General features: G+C 38.9%; 1 protein-coding gene across 1 annotated transcript in view; it reads right to left on the bottom strand.

The window, feature by feature from the left end:
• Positions 1-1,411: 1,411 nt before the first annotated feature.
• The window catches only part of PLEKHH2 (pleckstrin homology, MyTH4 and FERM domain containing H2), an 87,416-nt gene continuing 69,887 nt past the window's right edge, over positions 1,412-18,940 (bottom strand). Inside the window, exons 21-29 of the mRNA XM_066611793.1 lie at positions 17,944-18,121; positions 15,148-15,303; positions 14,420-14,517; positions 13,305-13,446; positions 11,820-11,965; positions 9,950-10,079; positions 9,320-9,406; positions 7,735-7,872; positions 1,412-2,712 (exon numbers count right to left, since the gene is read on the bottom strand). Coding sequence (XP_066467890.1) covers positions 2,527-2,712; positions 7,735-7,872; positions 9,320-9,406; positions 9,950-10,079; positions 11,820-11,965; positions 13,305-13,446; positions 14,420-14,517; positions 15,148-15,303; positions 17,944-18,121 — 1,261 coding nt within the window. The 3' untranslated portion in view covers positions 1,412-2,526. The remainder of the gene's footprint in view (positions 2,713-7,734; positions 7,873-9,319; positions 9,407-9,949; positions 10,080-11,819; positions 11,966-13,304; positions 13,447-14,419; positions 14,518-15,147; positions 15,304-17,943; positions 18,122-18,940) is intronic.

Below are 18,940 nucleotides of genomic sequence, written 5' to 3'. Positions count from 1 at the left end.
GAAATAGCAGTTTTGCTGCACCAAGGTAGGAACACTGGTTTTGGAGCTTTTTGTTCTGAAATATATTAACACTGGGAACTCTACATCCACAGATTTTGGTATCCATGCTGGGTTCTGGAACAGAACTGTTTGGATGCCAAGATCACACTGTACTTCCAAGTAAATATGCATAGAATTGCACTTTAGAGATGTAAAACAGTGTAAAAGAGTACACTCAGACACATGGCAAACAATATGACTGAACCTGAATTATGCATGTTGAAAAACATACCTTTTATATATACAGATTAAAAAAATCTAAGATACTATACCTACAGGTTTACATTATCCAGCATTAAAAAGTACACAGGCCTGCCAAGTCAATCTTGGGGTTACCAATGATCCTGTAAATGCTGATCCATTTTTTTGTACCACGTCAATAATATTCCTAGTATCTTATTGTTTGCTTTTAATCTAACCAATATTTTTAGAAAGGTTGTCAAGCTTTGCCTTATCAGCAGTATAAATTGGGAAGATTTACATGTTTATTTTTAAGGTGGGAAAAGGTTGCTAATGCAGATTTACCCCATTTCAAACTGCCCTCCCTGAAAAAACGGCAGATATTATGTCAGAAGAACAGATCATTTTAAAATTATAGGTTGCAGTTACAATATGAGGAAAAAAAAACAGGCTCTACGTATAGATTTTACGACTTCAGAAAAAGAAAGTAAATTCTTCCTCACCCTCTTCCTCATAAAATCTGAGAACTTCTTTTACATGAAATTGGTTACAGCATCAACAAACTATATGGTGCCAAGTAAGTTGCAAAAGTGGTAGGTGGGCCAGTCTGCAATTACAGGAAGTTAGAATCTCATCCCAAAAAGAACAGTTGTTGGGCCTGGTTCTTTTTAATGTGTAGCTAAGCGTGTTTTTAGTACCTATGACATTCTCTGCCCTTCCAAGTTATTTATGAAATATCTGTAATTCTTTGCTTTGTGCACATGGTGCACTCATAATTTAATTGTCATATTGCAGTAACTTCATAATACAAGGAAAAACTTATGTTCACCACAGAAAAGTGTTTGACAGCTAATAGCATTAGTGAGAAAGGAAATTATAAATACAGGAACATAGATCTGTGGGTTATCCCAAAACATTATATATGAATCAATGATTTAAACTACTAGCAACTACCAGTGTTCTTTTCTATCCCAAGAAGTATCTTTATTGTAGATGAACTGACCAAGGAGAAGTGCCTTTTGTGTAAAGAACATTGCTACTGATAAATGCATCTATGTGAAAGTAAGGCTGAGATTCACAAATGCATGTTCTCTAATATATTACTACAGCATGAAATAATAAAAACCTTTTTAACAGCAGCTCAAACAACATTCTTCATAAAAAAACAATAGGCTGTGCCCTTACAATCTAGCAGATTGGAAATAAAAAGGAAGTGGAGTGCAGGGAAAAGACAGGAGAAGGAGGTGATATGCTTGAAATGCCAGAGTGAAGAAGTGAGATTTACTAGTCAGTTAAAACGCAAAGCGGAATTTTCAGTGTGGCAGTTCACATTCAGCTGGATGTAATATAGGTCAGATTCATACATGATAGCACATCACCATATATCAACACTGATGACATCAAAGTGATTTTTAGGCAAAGTGTGGAAAATTAAGCAACTATACATGCACTGGAGCTGTAAGATTTGTGGTTTCTGGGAAGAATCATGACTTATTGGACACCTTTCTGGAATGATTTGATTATAAAAAATATTCCCCATAGTAGTTATGACCTACTATGCTCTGAGTCCTTGACCAACTGCTACATGCTACAAATTAAATTGACATATGTACATATATAAAAAATCTTTAACTGTTTTTCACTTTTATATATACATTTTTCCAGAAATCAATAAATGGATGCCACATGTTGGTAATGTTTTCTAAAAGAAAACACATCTTGCTCAGAAATTGCCTTTAGAAATAGAGTACTTTCAGGAACAAGTGAACATTAAAAACATCACAAAATAGGGCCTAGGGAGGGGAAAGTATTCTTATTTGAATCCAAAGAATTACTACCCCAGGTTCAACAGCAGTATGCCTCTGAATGCCAGTTGCAGGAGAGCAATGGTGGAAAAAAGGTATGGCCTTCTCTCTAGCTTGTGGACTTCCTAAAGGCAGCTGGTGGGTCACGGTGTGAAACAGGATGCTGGAGTAGAGGGGTTTTGACCTGTTCCAGTAGGACTCTTCTTTTTAAAAAAATTTATTTTTATAACCAAAATTCACAACATTTCTTCTTCCTTTACAGACCAATGCATATACAAAAACCAATCTAACCTATTGGTTATTGTAATACTTTGGGTGTCACAGGAATCATTCAGATAAAGAAGGGCATACTATGCATCACTCATTCTGGTTGGGAACAGAACTGGCTCATGGGATGCTCCACCAATATGTCACTGAAATTAAATCAGATTATTTCATTCCAATCCAATATACATGTATATGGTAGTTACATGTATGTGTACCATACATATGTATGGTAGTTTCATAACAAAGTAGGTCCTTTGGTTGGTCTATTCTTTAACAAAAATGGATGACATCCTACATCCTTGGGTTTTTGTCTTCCTGCCTCTGGAGTCAGTAAGGCTGGAGCAGAGAGATGAGAAGCAGCTGCCTTTTGTTGATGAAAATGGTTGATGTAGCTGGCAACCAGTAGAGTCATCTCAAGAATCTGAAACAAAAAAAATGCCATTGGTAGAAAATAGAGGTGTACATCCTCAGTTCTTAAATCAGATAATCTGCAAGCAAATATAGGATTATATTACCTACAGAATATACTGACAACCTGATTCTGTTCCTCAAGTTCAATGTAACTTATTGGTCCTATCCTATCAGGCCAGCACTGGTGCTCATTGATGCAAATATGCAGTAAGGCACACCTGTGACACTCTGTGCCAGTTTGGCACTGACTCAACTCCCTTAGCTCGAGTAGTCCAGTGCTGCTTCCCAGCCCCATGAGATGCAGTAGTAGCGGGGGCGGAGCTAACTTTCAGCGAAGCTGCAGTGAACTTTGGGGGTTGCCGAAGAGACTGCGAAATAGATATGTTTTCATGTGCCTAAACAACTAAGGCACGCTTTGGTGCCAGGAAGACGGTACGAAGAGCTGAGAGCTTGAATGGGGGGGGGGTCCTTAGAAACAGGCAATTTCAAGGATTTCTCTCTGTTTTGCTCTGTGCTGAAGCATATCTATCCCAGGCGCCATTTTTGAGAAGCTCGGAAAGCTGAAAATCCGTCCTCCCACGGCCTAGATACAACATCATCGCAGCGAGAAAAGCTATTAAGAGTGAGTGAACTTGGCTCGTTAAAACGTTTTACTGAGAACTAAGTAAGAAGTCTGGAGGAGGAGGAGATAATTCAAGATTATTCACGCTAGCCGTTAGCCACCCAGGGGGGGAATAGGTGAATTGGTATTTCCCCTGCTGGAGTAAGTGCAAGATTTTTTTTTAATAGTATGTACCGAAGAGAAATAAATAAGTAATCTTTAACAAAGGAAATAAAGTTTACCTTCATTTTCCCAGCAAAAAGCCTTTATTTAAGCCTGGACACTGCTACTTTCGGTTACGGTTTCTCAGCAAGAGGCTTGAATTTTTTTCTTCTTTTGGTCATTTAAAGGCATACTAACCTAATTTGATTGTGGATTTGATTGACTTTTTTTGGATATAAAAATCTGGAAAGTAGCCCTGGATACAAAATTAGAAAGTAGTCCTGCAGGAAGTGGCTCGAGTTGGTGTTGATAAAATGGCTTTTGAAAATCTAAAAGATGATCATGAAAGCCAGGCCTTGTTGGTGGACTTTCTGATGGATTTTAGAAGAGAAATGGAGCAACAAGTCAGAGAACTCTCTGAACAAATTGGGCAAATAAGCTCCTCTCTTGTAAACTTGCGGGAACAGATTATAAACAATAGAGAAGAAAAAAGAATGGATCAGATGTCGGGTGAAGTTAAAGAAGTGGAGTATTTTGAAATGGGACATGAGATGGAAGAAGCAATTATCATAATAACTGAGAATCTTAAGGAAGAAAAAAGACGAAATGTCCAGAGAGCAAGCTGTCTCAAGAAGAGGAAGAATTTATGGATTGAATTCAAGAATAACAGAATGAAAAAGAAGAAAGAAAAACAGAGGGGGGGACTTAAGAAGTGGAAGAACCAGTAGGAGGACTAAGAGGGAACACCAATAAGAGAGTACAAAGTAAACAAGAAGGGCAAAATGGTTGAATAATAAATAGAATTTTTTTTTTAATATATTAAATTAAGAGATGCAAATGAAAATTTGAAATATAAATTGTGGAAATTAAGTGGTATTAAGATAAATATTTTATTTATTAGATTAAATTAAAGTGGATGAAAAGGGAATGTGGAATATAAGTATCGTGAAAATTAAAGTGGTAAATATATGAAATAAATTAGATGGAATTGTAATTTTGGAATATAAGTATGGTGTAAATTATAGTGGTATTAAGACAAATAAAAGGGTTATTTTATAAAAAAGGTAAATAAAATAAGTTATAGATGTCAATTTATTTTAGAGAAAATATTAAACCTGTATTTTGGGTTAATAAATATGTGGTGGATAAGCGAAGTATAATATTGTAATTGGAGATATTTGTTTTTTAGATGTGATATTAGAAATTAAGAATCAGATAAGAGATTGTATTTTAGAGGTTAGTTTAGTGGTAAGAGTCTATAAGTAAAAATTTGAAGCCTTTTTTGATTGGTTAGTTATGGAAAATGATGTATAACATGTTATAAGAGATATTGAAGGAGGTAATACCATTGTAATCGGAGACTTCTTTTTTAGATGTCATAGTAGAAATTAAGAATTAGATAAGAGATTTTATTTTAGATATTAGTTTAGTGGTAAGAAGAGTGTATAAGTAAAAGTCTGAAGTGTTTTTTTATGATGGGATAGATAATGTTAGAGGAAAAATATGGAATGTTAAAGTACTAACCAGTTGGGTTAAAGAATGATAATTTTTGTATTGATTATTAATTTTCTGTGGATTAATGTTTGTTGTAATTGATGGCCACCACCCGCGTGTGTAACCTATGTAGTCCTAGCCCTAAGTCTATCCAATTTTCCTTACCTGTATCTGTAATAAATAAATAAAGCATTATTTAAAAAAAAAGAGATGCAGTAGTAGCCATTTTGGCGCCACTGCAGCTCTGAGAGTTGGGAAGCACAGGATTGGGTTGTTACAGGGAAGCAGCACCAGGGCTACTCAGGGTAAAGGAGCCTTACCCTGTGTAAGGGCCAGGTGGCCCTGATGGGTCTCCTTGGATCTGTGCCTGCTATTGAGTGGGCACAGATTCGAGGAGACCCATGTCAGGTATCCCGGGTCTGGAGGGGATTTAGGATATGGCGACAGAGCCTGGGCAGGGATTTGAATATTCGTAAACGTTGAGCCCACAGCCCAAGAGCCTCAGAGGTCCTCCTAGACTCAACAAGAAGGCATTTCTGCTTTGTCGGAAAAACTAAATGTGCCTTTCATTTCCTTATCTGCGAAATTCGGTATCTGCAGGGGGTCCTGGAACAATTCCCTATGATACCAAAGGCCCACTGTAAAGCCTGTTGACAAGTAATGGGGAAAGAAACCATATTGTAAGATACAAGAACAGAGCCAGTGCAAGTTAAACATCCTGTCAACCAGTTCCAAGTGGGCAAAGGGGAAAGTAGGGTGCTGAATCTAAATCCTATTCACTTTCCCAAACAACTGACCAATGGAATTACAGCCTTTCTGAAAATGCTCCACAGCTATAGGATAGGTGATGGCAAGAGTGCAGTGGGAAAAAAATGCAGGGTAAGCAATGTACAAAAGATGGGCTTCACCAATTATCTCAGGAATTTACCACAAAAATGAATCAGTAGCTCTTTTCCAGACCACATATGAAAGGCCGAAACTACAATTATGCTGAAAGTTGGAAACATTGCCACATACAGGTCCAGCCTATTTATATATGGATTTTTTATACACGAATTTGACTCAACACGAATGGCCCCTGCAGTTGAGAAAAAGTGTGCTGATCCCTGGAGAAGGGGAAAATACACCCCTTTAAAATCAGTTTTAAAAACTGAACAGTCCTTTAACAACAGCGAGAGAGGGCAGCAGGCTAACAATCCATCAATCCTTCTCTCTCCTGCAGACCCCTCCCTTCCCCCAGCAGGTGAAAGAAAGGGATCATTTTGCATTGGTGAAGGGAGGGGCTGAGTGAAGTGCTGATGGATTGTCTTCTTAATTACTCTTATCTTAGAGTCAAAAGGTCAGCAAGGCTGTTTTTCAATCACTGGAGCAAAGAAACTTTGTTTTTTAAATTGATTTGCTGTAGTGTTTGTGTTTTTATGCTTGGAAGGGAACCCAAGCGAATAATTAGTCTCAACCTGTATAATGAAAAACATTGGAATGCAACATTATCTGGAGTCTTCAGAATTGCTGAGTAATGTTAGTTCTAGAGAAAATGGTTAGTTTGGAAGTACAGACTGCATAGTTGTAGCATGAGTATCTTTAGTACCTCTTGTTCTTTTTGAAACACTTTAAACATACTAAGTATATGTATTCTCATGAGAGAAAATGTCATTGTTGCCTTGCATAGTAACATGGTTTCTGCATAATATCAGGTAGTAATATGGTGGACAGTCCACAACTGCAATTCACAACTACACTGTTCAATTTGCTCCAATTTGTAGGTTGACTCTTCTACGAGTCTCTCAAAAGTAGTCCATCATAATCTCAGCCAAGTAATATTTGCTAAAGTTCTTTCCTAGCCATGTACTATCTCTACTTCCTCAGATACTTCCTTAACTGTGATAATTTCTTGAAACTGCAAAAGAAGAGGTTGGAATCTTTTTCTAAGGCATATTCTAAGGCAGGAGGTCTGGTCTAGAGGGTTGAGCTTCCATTTGCCTGAAGATAACATCCAAAGGTCGCCAGTTCGAGGCCACCGGCACTGTGCAACCTTGAAGCAGCTGACAAGCTGAGCCGAGCTATTCCATCTGCTCTGAGCGTGGGAGGATGGAGGCCAGAATGTGCAACCAGATCAAGAAAGAAACATCTGAATGTTGTGGTTTCTTTAAAGATAGAAACCTTCTTTCAAATTGTAAAAATCCCTACGGGGATTTAATTTGCCTGCCTATGTAAACCGCCTTGAATAAAGTCTAAAGAGAAATCTGAGGACCAAGGAAGGCGGTATAGAAATAGCTGTATCATCATCATCATCATCTGTACAGTAGATTACTACATTCTCCATGTTGGCACTCAAGAGTCAAAGTATAGAAAACATTTCTGGAAAAGAATGATTCTTTTCTTCCAAGGCAATCCCACACTGACACCACAATCAAGTATAGCAGACTGCGTGGCCTGTTCAGGTCCTACATACTCAATACAATTTTCTTCATTCTTTTCAAGTTTAGGAAAGTCAACAGCTTTCCTAAGACTCTCGGAGACTCCCAGTTCTGCAGTAGACATGCTACTGACAAGTTTTCTGTATTCATTCTGTTACCAGAGATTGGGGACAGACACATATCATTTCCTGCTTGTGAACTTCCCAAATGCATTTAGTTGGCCACTATTGACTATATACACCAAAATCAGCACTCATGAAAAACTGGGAACAAGGTGGGTATTGGCTACTTCTTGCAAGTTAAAAAGGGACTTTCCAATGGCTAGCTACAGTCAATATGTATCAATGAACATACTAACCTTTGGTTTGGCCATAGCAAACAGGAGTTTTTCAGTTGGTCTGTCTTGTGTATGCACATTGTTAACCACCAGCATAAAGTCATCTTGATACCCTCCAAAGGTCATCAGGTTCTTATATAAATAAGTCACTATTAATCGCTTGAAAAAAGAAAAGATGTTTCATATGAGCAGAAAAGAAAACAAAAGTTAAACATCATTGTTTCCTAGCTTACTTAGAATTAACCCCATTAAACACAGCAGAACATACCTGTAAGTCAAATGGCTAGGGCTGGGCTATATAAAAACCAGAGAGATCTGGACTTGGTTTGGTTGTGACAGCTTAAAACTAAACTATGCACAAAATCTCTATCTAAAGGCTATTTAGAAATATTACACTGGAGAAACACTGCTTGTATATTTACCCCATTTCATTTAAATGTTAAAAACTAACATTGCTAAAAGATGCTCCAACATTTATCTCCTAATATTTATAAATTTTCAGGAGCTTTTTGGAGGGCAGTTAGAAGCTATATAATTTTTGAAAAGCCTTGGGGCAGTAAGTTATCTGATCCTTCCATCACTTGTGATTTTGTTGGAAGCTCTGCTTGGCTACCATAGGACCCACCAAACTCAGGTCATGACCCACCAGTGGGCTCCAACTCACATTTTAGGAACCACTGTTCTAAACATTTCAGAGCACTTTTATGAATGACATATTTGGCAAAGATCCAACTTCAAGTGCATGAACAGGAAGTATGAAGGCATGTATGAGATATTTTAGAAAAAAAGAAAATATATTTTTCAGTAACAGCTTATTAAGAGTTATACGGTGCTCTCCAGAGCCCTCACCCCTACACAATGTTAGGGAGTGCCTAGAAAGGTCTCCATATGAAAAAAAACACCAGCATAAGAGGCACTTTGACTCCTGCGCATTATTTATGGCGCAAAATTACTAGACATAATTTCCACACTGGTAATGACTAAAATGGAAATCTTTTAGAGCCCAATCCTGAGCTCGGTGCGCTGGCTCACTGCCGGTGTGCACTGCCACTAATGTGGTAGCCCAGCACTGGTCACACAGACCGCCAAGCAGTGGTGTGGTAGGTGGAGATGTGGGGGGAGGTAGGGAGGAGGTGTTCTGGCATGGGGGGAGGCGGAGGGAGGGCAGGGAGAGGGCAAGGAGGAGGTGTGCCAGGGGGAGGGAGCAGTGGGAGGGAGATGGGGCTGGTGGAGTGAAGCCCGACAATGGAGGCTCAAAATTCTACACTGACGTTGGCATGGAATCAAATAGTCCCATTGTGGGGCTACTTGGCTTACCCAGGAGAAGGGGATGAAAGTTCTCATCCCCTTCTTCTTTGAGAAGCTGTTAGCAGTGCCTGCAAAATGTGCAGGATGAAGTAGCAGCCATTTTCAGCCCCATGCACCAGGCAGCTCAGGATTGAAGCGTTTGTTTTAATAGCTAAATAGTGAACCAAACAACTACCTATACAGGACAGATTAAATTCACAGTATAAGTTTTCTAAAGACTAACGTACAACCTGTATTGATTAATATAATTCATTGATTCTGTACTACCTCTTTCTTAACACAACTGTTTTTTCTTTACCATAGAGCTGTATTCCAGAACATTTACACCATCTTCATAAACAGCAAGCCATACCAAAGTATTCCCCAGTGCAGACACTGTCAGAGTCTGGAAGAAAAATATAGTGATGATTAAACTGAATGAAATATGCTGGTCTGTACCTTGTTTTTAATGACTGGTCTAGGTTGCAGCCCTATACACTTACACGGGAGTAAATTCCACTGAACTCAATAGGGCTATCAATTAAGCAGGTCTGCATGTAACATTTAGATTGTAGTTACATATACAGTATCAGTATGCAATATGTACTTATTCCTTATTAACCCTGCAGACCTAAAGCACTTTCTTAGAAGTAGGCTCCATTATAACCTGAAGTATAAGGCAATCCAAATCAAAATGTTTCTCATCTCTCAGTAGTTTTAAGTTCACAGAACTAGCATAATTAAAACACATCAATCTTATGCTTTTATGAGGAAGTGATATAGTCAACACTATTTCTGATAGCGTTCCATATCTCGAATCCAGAGATGTCACCCATTTACAATGGCATTGATTGAATTTATCATCCTAAAACCTAGTGATAGCCAAATTATGTGGGCATTGTGCAGTATATATTATTGATAATAAGTGAATAAACAAACAAATGCTTACTTTAGCTGCAAACAATTTGGCACCGAAGAAAGGCCACTTTCGAGCAACAGCAAGGTAAATACGCACACAATCTGCTGTGCTGTGACCACGGAGAGCCATCCATTTGGTTGACAGTCGCTGGCAAAGCTGCCTGTTGATATTAAGCATAAAATGTTTGAATATAATGAAAAAACCAAACTAAAATAGCCATCCAAAACAAGAGAAAACATGAGATAAAGTATTTAGGAGCTCTCTTTGATAAGAATTGCTAGTATGCTTATTTTATCCATTTTGTTTTTACATATATGTTGACTGCTTTGATATTTTTAATGTAAAAGTGTGGTTTTAGAAAAGGATAAAATACATGATCCATCCTGTACATCACAATAGCCTAGTGCAGTGATTTTCAACCTTTTTCATCTCGCGACACACTGGCAAGGTACTAAAATGATCAAGGCACACCATCAGCTTTTTGACAACTGACAAGGTACATTGTGCTGTCAATGGGGGCTCACATCCCCAATGGTCCTACTGATAAATGACCCTCTCCCAAATTCCCACAGCATATCTGGGGACCATTTGCGGTACACTAGTGTGCCACGGCACAGTGGTTGAAAATGGCTGGGCTAGTGGTTCCCAAAACTTGCAGTCCTGGCAGCCTCTTCTTCCCAGTTCAGCTAAGTGCCAACATCTTGGATCAGGCAAAATCTTGTACGATCCAAGATGGCGGCACCCAAATCTTGTTAGATCTCTTATGATCTGAGATGGTGACATCCAAATTTCAAGAGATTTCACACTATTCAAGATGGTGGTGCCTGGGAGAGCCAGTAAGAAGAGACACCAGGGACATCTTGCAGTACCCTCATGAGCACACTGCAGCACCCAAGAGTACCTCAATGCACACTTTGGGAACCTCTGTAAACCTCTGAAGAGAAAGGAACAAATAAAGCACAACTCTAGTGAATACTAGAGTTGTGCTTTATATATTCCTTACTCTTCCCATAAAAGACAATGTCTACCATAAGCAGTTTTCAATTTCTGCAAAATTTCTGTTCTTGCTTTGGGAGAAGGCATTAACAAAGTGTTAACAGTGACTAGAGTTAGTGACAATTGGTAACAGTGCTAGAGTTATGAGGATGGGCAGACAGTTATACAGACACAGAAGTTCTGCCTCCTGCTAGAACTTTTACAGTTACAGACTGTATTTTCAAATATCTCAGCAACCACAAGACTCGAAATTTTATTTTAACAAATAAAGGCAACCAACAAACTAAGAGTTCAGATTCTCTAAGATGCTGCAGTAGGCACTAAATTTCAGATGCGCCAAACAGAAGGCTGCCAGCTACCAGAACAATGGAGTTATCTGGCCTGCCAGCCAAAGTCATCAGCACCTAACATCAGCCCCTTTTAAAAAAGGTTGCCAACCCCTGTTAATAGGAAGGGCTGTCAAGTTCTGACAAGCTATAGAGAGATTTAGGCCCAAATCCTAGCCAACTTTCCAGCATTGGCATAGCAGTGCAATGAAACGTGTGCTACATCCTGCAGCTGGGTGGCACTTACGAAGTCCTCCTCAAAGTAAGGGAATGTTTGTTCCCTTACCCCAGAGTTGCATTGCCCTTATGTCCGTGCTGGAAAGCACGGACATAAGGGGTTAGGATTGTGCTCTATGTATGTCTGGCAGTAGCAGTATTATTAAAACCCATTCAGTATGCATCTAAAAGATGTAAAAATAATGAACATTTCCTATGAAAAACAGATCAGATATTAATAACAGTCCATCCAGTTTATCCAGTAACTGCATGCAGAATCTAATTTTAACAGTATCAAATGAAATCATTACTGAACATGGTTTGTACCTTGCAAAAAAAAATTAAAGCCTTTAGCAGCTCACCTCAATTGTTCCTCAGAAAGGCCATCCTTATATCTTTTTGGGTAAAACTTCTCCACAACTTGTTTTAAGGTTTGATTATATTTAGACTGGGAAGTGACTTGTCCAGCTGGAGTTGAGAAAGGCCGTTCAAAGTCTCCAATCTCCACCTAGTGGATAGATGAAAGAAAATAAAAATTGTTTTTATTGAAGTATTTTAGTGCTTAATATATTTCAGTATTTACAGCCTAACCGTGTAGCAATTCTCATGAATCTCTCAAATTATATGTATTCAACAAATATAATTGTTATAATGGTAGGTGAAGAATCTATGAATTATTCAGATTTTAACAGTTGAAGTTTTTGATGTAGCCATCTCAAGTGCCAGGAGAATTCAATTATGCACACACATGGTATTGTATGGAAGACTCTATTATGTACCGCTTTATTTGATGTATATGAGGTTAATGTTGTATTCGTTTAAAATGAGTTAAATTAATTAAAATTTAATTAATTAAGATTAAAATTCATAATGGGGTAGAGGGCCGCCAAAATTTGCTATCACAATGTGATACTCTTTCCCACAGTAAAGAGGGAAAACCATGTAAGGATACGATCTCTAATGCTTCTGGACAACCCAGGACAAAAGTGTTATCTATTTCCTCCAAGGCTGCAAAATCAAATTCAAAAATCTTATACTAATAGCAGATGTTGCTAATGTTCTGCTGGAATTCAAATTCAAAAGACCTACAACCAGACAGCAGCTAAAAAGTACAAGCTGTTTTGAGTTTTCATAATGTTTAATACCTTTTCATTCTCTCTCTGATCGAACTATCATTTCCCCATCCACATGAAAGGGAATTAGGAGCTAGTAGTAATGAATAAGGAGAGGAAAAGGAAAAGTAGAAATATTGTTCAATCACTAATGGGTGAGAAAGTCAAAATTAATTAGGATACAAGGGGGAATAGACAAATGTGATGATAGACATTTAAAAAAGTAGAAGTTAGGCTTATGTAGGCTTTAAAAACTGGAAATCATATCTTATAAAAGCTATCCAATTCAGCATAACCCATGCTTTCATGCAACTGACAAGTGAGTTTGGACATAATGACCAGCTCCCCAATTTTATCTATCTAGTTTCTCTATGTTTCTCTTTCCTAATTTATCCAGAGGCCATTAGTTCATCAAAATGACATGTGAAGATACTTTTTAAATGCTAATTTTCCCAGTGGGGTAGAGCATTCAGAACTCAGACCAACACTCATCATTACTCCCTAGACAAAATTTAACAGAAGGTATGTACTGCAGTTGAGAACCAGGGTAGGATAGTAAATAAACTAATTTGAGAATAAAATAAGATGAGCCCATGTATGCTGCCCAAGGTCTCAGGATACAAAATGTAACAGAAATCTATCAATAATTTACTGGACATTTTATGTAACAAAAAAAATTGTATAATGGGTAATCCTAAACATATAAAACTGGCAATTACTATAAACTCAAATTACCTGAGCCAGAAGTGCTGCCAATTCTAGTGCCAGCTCCTTGTTTACAGGAAAGAGCCCATTTACAATTTGATCATTTGTCTGATACATTAACAACAACTTTTCCCTTTCTGTTTCTCCACGGACTTGAACTGAAAAATAAAGCCTGCAAAAGAAACCAGAGAGATAATGTTAAGAAGTAGAAATTGCACAGTGGGTATACACTTGTGATAAGTAACAAGGTACAGGCTCTGTAACTTCCTTAAAGCTTGTGTGAAGTCTAGTAAGGAAATGTAGTCTGTATCCGATGTTTCGTGGTGGGGAGATGGGCAGGACAGAGGTGTAGGAGATAAGATTTCCAGTTGTTCTTCCTCATTTTTCCCTGTAGATTTACTCCTTCCTGCACCAGGTCTGTCTTTGGAGAAGTGTTTTTGTTTTGAGTCTGGGAGTGTCCATCTTCCAAAGGGAGTTGGGATATGGCATATGTCAACTCTACCTCATCCCACCCATGGCCTTCCTCAATCTTGTCCCTGTTTTGGACTCTCCGTCAGCAGCATTGCACCAGCATGCAAACTAAAACAGAGTTGCATTGGTGCAGCATTTTTCAATTGCTGTGTCAGAATTGGTGGTGTGTCTGTTGGCAGATGAACTTCTACACTAGCAGGACTGTCATTGGGTTGGGGTAGGTGAAAATACGCTGGCGTCTCTTAAGGATAGGATTGGGCTATAAGACTGCAATCCTGTACACACTTACATGGAAGTAAGTCCCATTGAACTCAATAGGGCTTACTTTCAAATGGTTAGACTTGCACTGCAAGTGGTAAGAAAAAATAGGATACACTTAAATAATTAGCTGGATCCCACTGATTAATTTCTCATAGAAAAGTGTTAAGACTTAAACGTTTAGCTCCTTTATCTCAAATACATCACTACTGCTGTCGTTCCCCAGTGATGTGGAGTAGAATACTGTACTTAAAGTCACTCTCTTCTTTATTACTGTTAACCTACAGGTTTCCTTGTCTGAGTTCTAACACCAAAACAATTTCCAGGACTGATCTCTAGCTACAATTAAACTACAAATTTTTAGAGTAAGAGAAATTATTCCTAGGGATATTACTTAACCTCAGTATTACCTATACCTGTTTTTATAAGTAAGTCGCACTGTTCTTGTGCCTTCACATTTCCCAGGATGCTGCTCTTTTGAGGCTTGTTCCCATCTAGAAATAATGTCACAGATCTAAAAGGAAAACCACATTTATTCAGAAACATGCAGAAAAAAAATTTCTACACTTTTACTAGGATTGATTTGGCTGTAATAACCACTGAAAGTCTGTGAAGGTATTCCTGTGCACACTTAATTTGAGAGTAAGCCTCAACAAAATTAGTGGAACTTACAAGTAACAGGCATAGGCTGTTAAGCTGGAGGCTTAGGGGCAAACTATCAAATATATGCCTGCATGGAAATTACCACATGGATTTGCACTATTATGTGGGAAATCTCAGCACCAGCATGTCATTCTCCTTTGGGGGGGGGGGTACAGTTGGATTCATTTCAAACTTTATATTTAGCAATAAAGTTAAAAATCATGTGGGAATCAGCTATCTGGATAATTCCTAATGACACTATAGTGTACAAAAAAAAGACTGACAGTAGACTCTAAAAGATATCTTTCAGTTTCTCAGTATTTCCAGATTCTATTAAATGACCCTGCATGCCCCCCAAATTCCAGCAATTGATTTCCTCTCTTCTCTTCACGTGCATAAAGAAAAAAAGTGAAACACATTCAAATAAAGTTTTTTAAAGTACTTCAGTCCCTGTAAAATGAAGATTTTTTTATTGTGAATATGTTAAGCATTTGATTTTTACCTTGATGCTTCCTTGAAGGCAGTGTTCTATATCCTTGCCAGAAGGATCATCGGTAAACAAAGCAAAACCTGACTGGACTGGTTTTCTCATTCCTGTGTCTTGATTAAGAGTGTTCAGAAATTCTTCCACTGTGGTGGAAGAATCAAATCCAACAACCTAGACAGAAGCCAATGAAACATGAAATGACGTAACATAAAGGTCTGAGCATTTGACGTTGAAAAAAGTAATCTGAAAAGTATGCTAAAAATATGTGTACACAGATGTAAAGATATTTCTTTGCTCTGGAAGCACATTCACGGTATTATTGACAGATGTAGTTATTCTCTTCCAAGATCTTCCTCAGGAAAAAAATCAACTGTGCAGTAGAGTTGGCTGTGCTCAATGCTGAACAACCATCAGCTTTGACATCACAACTCCTCTCCCCAAATCACTTTTACAACGTTTTTAAGTTGAATGCAATGTAACACACATGCACACACATACTTTATTCAAAAAACACTTCTATAATTTTCTATGTACACAGGGGTTTACAACAATAACAAAACAAAGCAAAATACAGGTTGAGACTAGTGGGTTCCCTTCCAAACACTCAGGTGGATTAAAAAAAACTATAGCAAATAGCACTATAGCAAATCAATTTAAAAAACAAAGTTTCTTTGCTCCAGTGATTGAAGAACAGCCTTGCTGACCTTTTGACTCTAAGATAAGAGTCATTAAGAAGACAATCCATCAGCACTTCATTCAGCCCCTCCCTTCACCAATGCAAAATGATCACCTTTCTTTCACATGCTGGAGGGGGGGGATCTGCAGGAGAGAGAAGGATTGATGGATTGTTAGCCTGCTGCCCTCTCTCTCTCTCATTAAGGAGGCTGTTGTTAAAGGACTGTTCAGTTCTTAAAACTGATTTTAAAGGGATGCATTTTTCCCCTTCTCCAGGGATCAGCACATTCTTTCTCATCTGCAGGGGCCATTCCTGTTGAGTCAAATCCGTGTATAAAAAATCCATGTATAAATAGGCTGGACCTGTAATAATAATAAAGTGAGGGAGATTTAAAAACTTTATAGTTGGCAACCTTCAGTCTCGAAAGACTATGGTATCGCGCTCTGAAAGGTGGTTCTGGAACAGCGTCTAGTGTGGCTGAAAAGGCCAATTCGGGAGTGACAATCCCTTCCACACTGGGAGCAAGTGCAGTCTGTCCCTGGCCTGTCTCCCTGGCTATGGGCCTTCCTTCTTTGCCTCTTAGCCTCAGACTGTTGGCCAAGTGTCTCTTCAAACTGGGAAAGGCCATGTTGCACAGCCTGCCTCCAAGCGGGCCGCTCAGAGGCCAGGGTTTCCCACTTGTTGAGGTCCACTCCTAAGGCCTTCAGATCCCTCTTGCAGATGTCCTTGTATCGCAGCTGTGGTCTACCTGTAGGGCGCTTTCCTTGCACGAGTTCTCCATAGAGGAGATCCTTTGGGATCCGGCCATCATCCATTCTCACGACATGACCGAGCCAACGCAGGCGTCTCTGTTTCAGTAGTGCATACATGCTAGGGATTCCAGCACGTTCCAGGACTGTGTTGTTTGGAACTTTGTCCTGCCAGGTGATGCCGAGAATACATCGGAGGCAGCGCATGTGGAAAGCATTCCGTTTCCTCTCCTGTTGTGAGTGAAGAGTCCATGACTCGCTGCAGTACAGAAGTGTACTCAGGACGCAAGCTCTGTAGACCTGGATCTTGGTATGTTCCGTCAGCTTCTTGTTGGACCAGACTCTCTTTGTGAGTCTGGAAAACGTGGTAGCTGCTTTACCGATGCGTTTGTTTAGCTCGGTATCGAGAGAAAGAGTGTCGGAGATCGTTGAGCCAAGGTACACAAAGTCATGGACAACCTCCAGTTCATGTGCAGAGATTGTAATGCAGGGAGATGAGTCCACATCCTGAACCATGACCTGTGTTTTCTTCAGGCTGATTGTCAGTCCAAAATCTTGGCAGGCCTTGCTAAAACGATCCATGAGCTGCTGGAGATCTTTGGCAGAGTGGGTAGTGATAGCTGCATCGTCGGCAAAGAGGAAGTCACGCAGACATTTCAGCTGGACTTTGGACTTTGCTGTCAGTCTGGAGAGGTTGAAGAGCTTTCCATCTGATCTGGTCCGGAGATAGATGCCTTCTGTTGTAGTTCCAAAGGCCTGCTTCAGCAGGACAGCGAAGAAGATCCCAAACAAGGTTGGTGCAAGAACACAGCCCTGCTTCAGATTTAAAAACTATTAGTTCTAAAAACCTCCAGAGATCTCAGGGGAGATTAAAAACTGGTTTGTTTTTTTTAATGTCTTCAGGCAGCAACAGAAGCATTGTATAGAGGGGGCCAGGCAGCTCTCTTATGGAATACTACAGCCTGGGCACTGCCATGGAGAAGGCCATCTCCCACAAGCCTACCAATCACACTTCAGATATTAGGGGAAAATGTAGGACAGCCTCTCTATATGACCTCAGAGAGAGAGCGAGAGAGAGAGAGAGCGCAGGTCTTTGGGTCAAAACTATATAGGTGATAATTAGTACCTGAATTGAGCCCAGAAACAAAGTGGCAATCAGTACCAGTAAAACAGTCTTGGTATTTCTTAGCACATTTCAATTGCAGCCCCACATAAAGCACAACGTAGTAGTAGTATATATGTGGGGGGGGGTGTACACACTCACTCACTCTTACACCATGTGTCATCATTGGAATGGCTAGGAAGTATATTTGTCTTAACTAAGCAAAGATGGGAGGAAGCTTCAATTTGCTTTAAAAAAAAAAAAGTACTATTTTTAAGACCAACCTGGTATATGCCATTCATGAAATGCACTGGAATACTAAAAGGTAAGGAATGGTGATAAGGATTTCTTAAAAGTGTTGAAAGAATTTCCATTCTTGATGGTCGAGCTTCTCTATCACCATTTTGCTGTGTTCTTTCTACACATCGCTGACAGTAAATTGCATATTTTCCAAATTCAGTCCTGTGAAAACAATACCTCAAGATGACTTCTGCTAAAAGTATGGATTTCAACAAGGCATTTTAACACATAACTAAACTGATAAAATTTCACAAAAAGCTTCACTTCATCTCAATTCAAACGAATTTTGCATCTTTCCTCTTAAACATGCCCTTAGCCAACACTGTAATATGAAACATGGAATGATGTTGTGAATTTGCATACCAACTTTCATGCCAATAGCGATATCTCATTGAAACGTCTTTTGCATCTTTTCCGGGACCCTTAACAATGGGTGCGATCAAACTGGGGTTTATACTTGAAATCTAGAATGGTGTAGCAGTAGCAATAGTATTGAGTATGTCTACAAATTTTTGTTCACTATCTCAACCCCACACTGTGGCATGTTTTACATCTCTTCTGGAATACAGAGGGTTAAAACTGGAATTGAAACTCGAATAGCAGGATGATTTTGGAGCTGAGCTCATATCCAAGCTTGAAATGTAGTATTGTCCCATGTATACATGCATCACAGTTCGACATTTCAGTGTATCGCGTTACAAATTTAATTTAAATGTACACATTTAAAGCAAGTTAAATAAAAGATCTCACATCACTTGGCCAATGAATTATCATGAAGTATATATGTACAACTTAACAGCACGTGGAGGAGTCTGCAGTGAGTTTGAACATTATAGAGAAGTAACAATGCTGCATTATTATTTTTTTTCCCATTCTTAGGTTTAGAACAATAAAGAGAGATGATTCTAAACACTGTGCAAACTGTCCCATTTTTACTTTAGAACAGGGGTGTCAAACTCATTTCATACAGCGGGCCAAACA

This window comes from Tiliqua scincoides, chromosome 1 (genome assembly GCF_035046505.1).
Source record: "Tiliqua scincoides isolate rTilSci1 chromosome 1, rTilSci1.hap2, whole genome shotgun sequence".
Taxonomy (NCBI): domain Eukaryota; kingdom Metazoa; phylum Chordata; class Lepidosauria; order Squamata; family Scincidae; genus Tiliqua; species Tiliqua scincoides.
This window is presented reverse-complemented; position numbering and strand designations above follow the sequence as displayed.